This window comes from Labeo rohita, chromosome 12, assembly GCF_022985175.1.
Source record: "Labeo rohita strain BAU-BD-2019 chromosome 12, IGBB_LRoh.1.0, whole genome shotgun sequence".
NCBI lineage: Eukaryota > Metazoa > Chordata > Actinopteri > Cypriniformes > Cyprinidae > Labeo > Labeo rohita.
Window position 1 is genome coordinate 913,383 of NC_066880.1, and position 11,112 is coordinate 924,494.

Genomic DNA, 11,112 nt, shown 5'->3' on the forward strand with positions numbered 1-11,112 from the left:
TTATTAATGTTGAAAAAAGCTGAAGTAAAATTTTTTCAGGTTTCTTTGATGAATAGAAAGTTCAGAAGAACAGAACATTATATATGTCTTTATAATCACTTTTGATCAATTTAAAGCATCCTTGCTCAATAAAAGTATTAATTTCTATAATTTCTATATATATAAATTAATAATTATATATATATATATATATATATATATATATATATATATATATACACACACACATCAAGTTTAAATTGGCAGAGCAGTATGAAATGAAGTGCAATACTCAGACGTGTGTCAGAAAGTGTCAAAGCTCTTTGCTTGAGACTTTATTTCCAATAATTATGAAACAAGAGTCTATTGACTATTACAGGCTGTTATCGCAAACAGGAACATCACATTAGTTTTAAGAGCCGAAGCCTTCTTCCAAACAGCATGAGAAATATCACAACCGCATTTTGGCATCTTGAGTCACAAGTGTCAGAGCGAAAATAAGGCGATCTGTCCTGTGTGAGAAGAACGGGCGTCGGCATACAGTATGAAGTCCTCAAAGAACTACAATCCAAATGGCTTTAAAGTCACCAAACAACTGAATCACAAGCAACTTGTCAAACAAAATCCAAAAAAAAAAAAAAAATGGAAAAAATAGCACTGAAAAATTAGAAAATACATTATGTTTGATTAAACATACAACTAGAGCAAAACCCCCTTTCGGCTCGCATGCAACACGATGGTTTTTGGCATCGTATTTGGCACCTATTTCAATTACTGTAAATCGGCAGATATGCCCGTCTGTATTATGTTGTGATAGAAAAGGGAGTTCTGTATTAATACAGCATGCTAACACTAACATTAAAGCAGGACTCCATAAGACTATTAATTACAATACAAACTCAAACTATACATTTTTACAGTACTAATAATCAAGAATCAAGACACGCTGTCATTCTCACGTAAACCGAACCGTTCAATCCGGCAGCAGACGTCCTCTGTAGTTGTCAGCGACTGAAATGATTATTAATTACGAGTCAATGTTACTCAACGCATTTGTGTTAGACACTAAATTAGTCTCAATCCGCAGTAGCAAAAAGACTCATCGTATTTGTGCCATGGTCAAAAATGCTCAAAAAATATGATCGAGAATCATACGGATTTCAACTTTTCAAGCATTTCTCCAAATGAGCAATTTGTGCAAGTATGGCAATACAACAGTTTGGCAATATTAAATTATGAACTACAACCGCATCTGGTCTATTCCAGATACTGTAAGGTGCAACTTAAATTTAATTTCTACCAAAGTGCACAGCTAGATTTGGTAAGGCGTGCGCAAAAAAGGGTCAGGGGAGGGTGACGGGGTCGCCGGGCGCCGCGTTTGGCTCCTAAACTGGCGGGTCAGCGACAAAAATATCTACAGCCGCTGTCGAGAAGAGGAAGCCGGAAAGAAAATCTGAATAAGCGCTACACAAACAGGTCGGATCCCCGTATTAAAGCGTCATGGGGAAAGAAAACATTTCTCGTCTGACATGAAGTTAGAGCGGAAGCTTCGACGGCGTCGAAACTCCCCGTCACTGGAAGGACCGATTGTCCTTCTGTGTTCAGGTCGGAAGTTCGTTAGGATGAGCGGCGGCCGTTAGCCGCTCCTGTGGCTGCTGTCTCCGGTGCGCTGAGCTCGAGCGAGCACGACCTCTCTGGACACGCGCTTGGGCTCTCTGGCCAGACCCAGGAAACACATCAAGTCAATGAAACAGGTGGTCAGATTGATTTTGCAGCCGAACTCGCTGGTGGCGTAGTCAAAGGGAAACGTGTGGTGGTAGTTATGGAAGCCTTCGCCTGAGAAAACAAACCAGGAGATGATTAGTCAAAATGGAAATTAATCCTCAATCCACATTTTAAGAGAAGCCTGAAGGGTGTTTTTATTCTGTTATACAAAATATAAGAAATTAGATTGTCTATTGTGATTTTTAATACATGTGTTGATATGTAATCATTTAAACATTTCTTACGCATGTAAAAAAATATTTTGCATGAAACAGAATTATGTAATAATAGTTCTACATCAATGGAAAGCTTAATTATTCAGCTTTTAGATGATGTGTAAATCTCAGTTAAAAAAAAAAAGAAAAAAAAAAGACCCTTATGACTGGTTTTGTGGTCCAGGGTCACATATGCGTGTATGAGAGAGAGAAATTAAATATACTTATATTTCATTACTTTTCTAACAAAAAATAAGCATTTAGATTTATTTCGTTTATTTTTCCAGTAAAATTTCCCTACAAAATGACAATTATTATTGTATATCGGTATATAATAATTTTTAATACATCAAAAATGTATTCTAAATACAACAGAAAACTAAATTCTAGTATCTGGAAAAAAAAAAAAAAAAAAGTAAGATTAAGAAAAATCAGAAATTATATGTATAAAGTGTGTGTGTGTGTGTGTGTGTGTATATATATATATATAATTAATAATAATAAATAATATAAATACTACTACTACTACTACTACTAATAACAATAAAATATTAATAATTATTATTTTTATACACCAAAAATATAATATAACAGAGAACTTCTAGTATTTGGCAAAAAAAAAAGTTTCTATCAAGTCAATTTAGAAATTATATATAATAAATTATAGAAATTATATAATTTATAAATACATTTTTATATAATTATAATTGCATTTTTTAATATATAATTATTAATGCATTTCTTTTATATTAAAAATATATTAACAATATATTTTTGATATATAAGAATTTGCAGATCAAAAAAGGCAATTATAAATTAATGCATAATTATATATATAATAATTATATAATATAATATTATATATATATAAATAATGAGTTTATTTGCAAAAACAGATTTTTTTCTTTTTTCTAAAATCATGTTGTCATGTTTTTATTGTGTTAGCTAGTTAGTGTTTGGTTTATATCAAAATAACCCAACTGCAATTTGATTGAAATTAATTGGAATGCACAACCAAAATCATGATTTTTGACATTTTTTGACAATTTAACATTTCTAATATATATATATATATAAAAATGAAGCATTTATTTGTGTTTTCTTATGGTTTCCACTGTATATTTTTATGACAATTAAGCACATTTTCCTCCAAAAATATAAGCTTTATCTCTTTGAACTTTTTGTGAACTCAACTGGCAGCAGTCCATTAGTAGTTAAAGTTAAACTAAACTAAACTATAAAAAGAATGACCGCAGGTTGCGCTGACACTGTAAACGCCTCATTTGACCCTCACAGAAAGCAGCTCTCTGGTCTCACGCGGTGTATCAGACGTACCTATAGCGCTGAAGGCCACAAATCTGTTCTCTCGGGGGTTGATGCTGCTGTCGTAGGGCCGGTTTCCCCACATGTGTGCGGCGCTGTTCACCAGCCAGGTGGCGTTGAGCACAAGCGCGTATCTGAGAAGGCAAGGGACGAAATACGCCACCCACAGCGACTCGCCCCACACGTACCACGGCACGAACGTCGGCACGAAGAAGCACATCAGCAGCACGGACGGCTTGTAGTATCTGAGACAGTTCAATCAAACTTAGTTTATTCCAGCCAATCAACAGCAGTCTGACTGATATCTAAAGTGATTTCAGACTCACCTCCTTTGAAACATGACCACCTTATCGGCCTTCAGGTCATCGAGCTCTAGCTTGCGTCCCTTTTCGATGACGTCCGGATGTTTGCGGACCAGCAGCCAGCCGACGTGAGAGAAGAAAAACCCTCGCACGGCGTTATGAGGGTCGGCGTCCGTCTCGGAGTATTTGTGGTGAACGCGGTGATCGCGCGCCCATTCGTAGATGTCGTTCTACAGCAGAGAGAGCAGATGGAGTGTGTCACACTTACACGACTAACAAAAATCTATTGCAATTCAGTTTAATTCTATACACGCTACATCTTTATTAATTTATTTTCATTACATAATTAACAAATGACAGTTTCACTAGCAGTCAAAAGTTTGGATCACTGTTATTATAGAAGCTAAATGTACAAAAATATTATAGAATTTAAATATTTAAAAAAAAAAAAAAACTTTTGCTACTTTAAAATAAATAAAACATTAAGTAAGTTGAAATTACAATACGAAAAAGAATATTTTTAGCTAGTTACCAAGGAAAAAAAAATAGCATTTTTGTTAGTTTAAGTTACTAAAATAACAGAGTAAACAAATAAATAAAAATGTATAAATATAGACATATTTAAAAAACAAAAATTAATAAAAATTACAAAAACATTTTGTATTAATATAAAAAATCAAATTCAAATAACAATTATAACAGTATATATCAATAGTATATGATAAATAAACTTCATAGGAGGAATTTATAAAAAAAAAAAAACTGATTGAATTTTTTATTTACTCTTCATTAATTTATTTTCATATTATAGAAGCTAAATGTGCAAAAATATTATATAATTTAAATATTAAAAAAAATAAAACATTTTTGTTACTTTAAAATATTAAGTAAGTTGAAACTACACTACAAAAAAATATTTTTAGCTAGTTAAGGAAACATTTCATATTTTCGCTAGTTTAAGTTACTAAAATAAACTTAATAAACAAATATATAAAACTGAATAATTACAGACATATTAAAAAAAAAAAAAAAAAAAAAAAATGACAAAAACATTTTGTATTAAATAAAAATTATATCAAGTTCAAACTATAACAATTATAATAGTATATCTTGATGTAAAAGGTTGTGCTGAAATGCTTGGAATTCAAATGTTTTTGTAAAAAAGAAATTCAAACGTTGTTTGCGTCATGTTTTGGTCTCTACATCATTCCCAAACTTACACCCGTGCAATTTCAGTCCAAACTCTTGACTGCTAGTCTTTCAACTCTATACCGACGTATGCAATCATGACAAATAAACCAAACTGTCTTGCAGTTGGCGAGGTCCGAATTGGGGACGAGTTTGTTACCTGGAAGGCCATGGAGTTGCCGAAGGCGAGAAAAATCCGGAGAGGTAAAGACGCTTTGTAAGATCGGTGACTCCACAGCCTGTGAACGCCAGCGGTGATGCCCAGAGCGCTGAACACGAAACACGTGAAAACTGCAAAAAACACACGCCATCTGTTATAAACTGTTGAAAATTACTTCAAACACACAAAACACAACTTCGTTTTCAATCTTCAATTTTAATACACAATCAGTTCAATACAACTGAATTTAATGCATCCTTTAACTTGTTTTTTTGAAACATTTTTGAGCAAAAATGATTTTTAAAAATCTCATGCATCTGATCACTAGGAGCACTGGTACTAATACTGATGCTCTCAATCAGAATAAAATGTTTCATATTTAGGCATGTAAAGCAGTTGCAAATATAAGCTAAATGTCAAAAGTGGTATTTTTTTTGCCATACTGAGGTTGGGTAACCAACATCAGGTAGTGTTATATTTGCACTGAAAATTCACTATTAGCCAATAAGATTTTTAAGGGGAGACACTGCAGGCAAAACAGTTTTTTCATGCGCCCGTTTCAGAAAACATCTCTTAAGCATTTCTTTTTACAGCATTTTATCCATCTGTGTCAATAGATTTCAATTACAATATATATTTTTAAAGGCCGTTTTCTCAAAATGAGTTTATTCTCCTACACAGAGACATAAATCTCCACTTCAGTAGCACTTACAAAGCAAACTTTACATTTTTGTTCCCGTCTATATCCTGAAGGCTTTTACAGAGGCATTTGTTCATATATAATTAGCTTGATTATATACATTTGATTCCCCCCAAAATTGTGAAAATATTGTTTTCTGTCCGTTCTAAGTGACAAAAATAACTCTAATATGTCAAAAAAAATTAATTTTAAAACCAACCTCATCCAGTGATCAGATTTTTGTAATGCAAATAAGTGCATATTTCAATAAATAATGCATCATTTGCATATCTAAACCTAACATTTTAGAAAGCTTGTAATACGAAAAAAAAGTCAGTCTTCATCAAAATGAATTAAGACAGTGAAATGCAAACTCAGAATATGATGCAAACCTGCAATTATTAAGTGTTAAATAACACAAATATTCTTTATGTATTTAATCTAGTTTTATTAACCAATGACCTTTGATGATCCATTTCAACCATACTAATAAAAAATGACTTTAGATAAATTACATTTGTGCTTCATTGCTTTTTTTTTTATTATTGTTCAAGAGTATTGAACAGTGTTCTACTGTACAGACGTGAATTTAATTTTACTTCAGCCTAAGGTTGATTAATTTTACTTTGGTGTGAAAGGGCTTTTACATTTGATGAAAATAGAAGTTTTTATTTTAAAAACAAACAAGCAAGCCCTGCCCAGATTTTAAAAGTAACGCAAATGTAACACAAAAGTAGCATAATGCATTAAAAAGTAACGTAATTAGATACTTTTTTAGGAAGTAACTTTAAAAGAAACTTTCCCTACTGGGTAAATAAGGTGAAAACTATTAGTCCATTTTTTTTGCCCCATTCACCTGCAGTGTCTCACCTTAAAATCAATAGAGAGTGAGTGAACGTGTCATTTACTTGAGCATGACTAATTTGTGTACATTAGAGCACTGGACCACAAAACCAGTCATAAGGATCAAAGTTTTGAAACTGAGATTTATACATCATATGAAAGCTGAATAAATACGCTTTTTATTGATGTATGGTTTGTTAGGGTAGGAAAATTCTTAGCAATATTATTAATCAAAAACTAAGTTTTAATACATTTACAGTATGAAATTTACAAAATAGCTTCATGGATGATCTTTACTTAATATCCTAATGATTTTCGGCATAAAAGAAAAATCTATAATTTTCAGCCAAACAGTGAATTTTTGACTATTATTACAAATATACCCTTGCTACTTAATGGGTTTTGTGGCCCAGGGTCACATTACAATAACACAAAGCTATTGCAGGCCTTTAAAAGTCTTTGTATCGAATGATCTCATCTTCATTGTTTGGAAAAGTGCAGCGGGAATATTATGCTAAACATCTCCTTTTGCTTTCTGCGCCACTATGACATAATTTTCATAGGGGTTTGATAATCAAACGTTGCTTGATACTTACACCAGACCCATGTGAGCACACGTGCAGATGGAAACAGGTAGAGTCCATAGAGAGCTCCGATGTGCAGTAAACTCATGAGGATGACATTTCTCCACACTATGATGGTGGGAGGTTTGGGCCCTTCTTTTTCTTTATACGTGTGATCAAACATGTCCTCCACTGTGTCGGGCTCTGGGTGCCAGATTGGAGATTTGATTTCCCTGTCAGGCATGATGACTTAGCTTGATGAGCACTGCCAACAAAAACACAAACGCTTCTGTTGTTATAACGCACAAAAACAAACGCGGATGCAGCAGAAAGCGAGAATTAACTGGGTCACATCCGCGCGCCGCGCCGCGGATTGTTCGGAAGCAACAGTGTAACACTCACCGAACTGAACTGATGCGGCTGATGACAATGTAGCGCACGTAAAACACGCGGAATGAACGAAGCCGGTTCAGTAAAGCCGCCTCTGAGCAGGAAAATCAAAAGCGAGAAGCTCCAACAGCTGCTGTTGATGCGCTGCACCGTCGCAGATACCTAAAATACTGCGCGCTGATTGGTCGGAGAGTTTGATACCACCTTAAAGCGAGCGCTCTGATTGGCTGACGTTCATCTGATGTTCCAGTTCTCGTTATGCTCTCACCAGCATCCCCGTACAACCAAACCTCACCGGAGCCGGTTCATTTATACGGTAGACTCGCTCACCCCACCGGCGAGGAGTTTCTCCGATGCAGCCAATCATCGAGAGCTCCTGCTGTCTCTGCCAGGCCACTGTTTCATCATTTCACGCCTCATTATTGTCAAATGTGATTTGTTATTGGATTATCACTATATATTGGTGCTAAATTATGCTAAATATTAATATACTGGTAGCAGGATTGGAAATAGACAGTTACATCAAGGGTTTCCTTGCTTTACAGAGTCAGAAATCAACTCTAAGGGGCTTTATTTAATGTATTGTATTATATATATATTGTCCATTAATTTAAAAAAATCTGAGGGCATGTCAAATAAATGAATTAATTAAAATTAAAATAAATTCTCTGGGCAACCATGGATGTTAGCAAACAAATTAAAAGAAGTTTTATTTAATCAAAAACGTCATTTTAGTGAATCGATTTGTTTATCACTGTTTACAAAAATGAACTGGTTCAGAATTAATTTACTGATTTATTTTGAATCAAAATATATATTTATGTATATATATAGTTTCCTTTTTTTTAAAATTAATATATTAGACATAATTTTAATACTTTTTTAACTATTAGTTTGACTGAAGGACAAATAAATACATAAATTTTCTTAATTTTAGTGAATCGATTTGTCACTTTTCACAACAATATATATATATATATATATATATATAAAATTAAAATTATATATATATAATGATATATATAAGTATATATAATTATATATATATATATATATATATATATATAAATAAATCTGTAAATCAATTATTTTAATATCAGATAAATTTAATGCATATATATATATATATATATATATATATATATATAATTTCAAATTTTTATAATTAAAATTATATATATATATATAATGATATATATAATTATATATAATTTTACATATATATATATATATATATATATAAATCAGTAAATCAATTTTTTTAATATCAAATACATTTTATATATATATATAATTAAAAAATTTTACACACACATATATATATAATTAAAATTATATATATAATGATATATATAAGTATATATAATTTTATATATGTATATATAATCAGAAAATCAATTCTGAATATATATATATTATTGATTTACTGATTTTGTATATATATATATTATATAATATATCAGATTAATATATCAGATATATCATTAAAATAATTTTTTTAACTATTAGTTTGACTGAAGAATAAATGTTTTAAATTATGTGAATTAGCCTTGGTGAGCAGAAAAGACTTCTTTCAATAACATGGAAGAAAGAGCAACTAATGTTTATAAATTATATTATATATTGGTTAAAAAAAAGGAAGAAAAGCTTGTGCATTTATCAAACAGTACCTACAATTAAAGAGCCAACAATGTTAACAGTTAATACTGTTTTCTGATCACACAGTCTGTTCATCAACACAGAAATTACTCTGTGCTTATAAATTAGTCTGCAAGGCAACAGTATTTTATTAACTGTATAATTCTCGATCAGTGTAACAGAAATCAGTCTCTGCAGTCTCAGATTTTCTCACTAGTTTGTGAGAAATTCCTCAGCTGTCTGAAGACTGTATTTCAGCTATGATTATTAAACTGTATTATTATTTTTGTGCTTTAAGATACATCCTCTTGTTTCTGAAGTCATAATTTGTAATTGTAAGATCTTTGAATGTGTGTGGGCAGTTAAAAGTGAATTTCCACACATCGCAATACATTACCTCATGATCAACTGATACAAAGAACATAGTGGTGATTCCACAAGATTCTATACAGATAATGATATTGATATTGACGTGGCATGATGTTGAGTGATATCATTCAGACCTTTGCTCTCATTTCAACATCACAAGCTGGAAACACACTGACCCACGCAGCTTATTATTAATAACATTAAAAAACAGGCTTTTCTGCTTAATGTATTTATGGAAACTGTGATGAAGTGGTTTGGGGTAAGTACAGATAAAAAATGGAAAGAAATCAATACTTTTATTGATCAAGGATGCATTAAAATGATCAAAAGTGACAGTGAATACATGTATAATGTTGCAAAAAATTTCTATTTCAAGTAAATCGTGTTCTTTTGAACTTTGTATTCATCTGTGAATTCTAAAAAACAAAATGTTCAGTTTCCACAAAAATATTATGCAGCACAACTGTTTTCAACACTGATTATAATAAAAAATGTTTCTGAGCAGCAAATCAGCATATTAGAATGATTTCTGAAGGATCATGTGACACTGAAGACTGATTATATTCAGCTTTGATCACAGAAATAAAAATTTTAACAGATATTCTTGAGCTGTTTAAAAGCAAATCATTTTTACTGTATTTTTTATCAAATAAATGCAGCAATCATCATATTATAATGATTTCTGATGGATCATGTGACACTAAAGACTGGAGTAATGATGCTGAAAATTCAGCTTTGATCACAGAAATAAATTAGATTTGAACAGATATTCACATAGAAAACAGCTATTTTAAATAACAATAATATTTCACAATTTTAAAACTATTTTTGATCAAATAAATGCAGCTTTGGTGAGCAGACAAGACTTTTTTCAATAACCTTAAAATGTTAAATATTCCAAACGCTTGGCCACCAGTTCATATCTAAACGTTTTTATATGCAGGCTGTCATAAAGTGTTCCAGAGTGTTGGTGAAATGTAAGAGAGAGCAGCTAATGTTTATAAATTGTATTATATATTACTAAAACAAAAAAAGCTTGAGCATGTATCAAACACTCAGAAATCAGTGTTTTAGAAGATTTTTAGACTTACAATTAAGGATTTAGTAATGTTAATGGATAATAATGGTGTTTTGTGATCACACACACATTTCACCAGCATGTACATGCAACAGGTTCGTGTTTTATTCAAAGATGCCCTTCAGAAGCATCTTTGCGTCCTGTCTATGGAAATGGCAATAGTTGAACTATAGCGCCATCTACTGTGCATTTCTATAAAGACAAAGATAATCAATAGCCTGACACTAGTAATTTTAAGATCAAACTTTGTGATTTAAATGCCTCTAAACGTGCATTCAAACGTATGATTGCAAGATCATACATGATGACACATTATTATTAGATTGGCCAATGCATATTGATTCTTACTTGCTATAAAGATCAAATTAATATTACTCACCAATAATTCCATTTAACCAGGAAAGGAAATGATATACAGTTATATATAGATTTAATATATGATTTCTGAAATGCATGATATTTTTCTGCATTAATGCAATATAAATGCCACCGTTATTCCGCGTATTGCATGTTGATTTTGGACACGTCATCATTCCTCGCCTGGTGAGACTGTTATCCATAGAAATAGAAAAAGATGGTAGAATGGGGGTTGGTTCGAAACATTAAATATAAGATGGGAGG

At 31.8% G+C, this 11,112-nt stretch overlaps 1 protein-coding gene across 1 annotated transcript; it reads right to left on the minus strand.

Annotated features, from left to right (window-relative positions):
- Positions 1-280: 280 nt before the first annotated feature.
- scd (stearoyl-CoA desaturase (delta-9-desaturase)) lies at positions 281-7,697 on the minus strand. The gene is made up of 6 exons (XM_051124937.1): positions 7,424-7,697; positions 7,050-7,281; positions 4,932-5,062; positions 3,608-3,813; positions 3,294-3,526; positions 281-1,815 (listed from the first exon to the last, which is right to left on the minus strand). Exons 2-6 carry the CDS (start codon positions 7,258-7,260, stop codon positions 1,616-1,618), a joined length of 981 nt encoding a protein of 326 aa, XP_050980894.1. The 5' UTR covers positions 7,261-7,281; positions 7,424-7,697; the 3' UTR covers positions 281-1,615.
- Between the last annotated feature and the right edge of the window lie 3,415 nt (positions 7,698-11,112).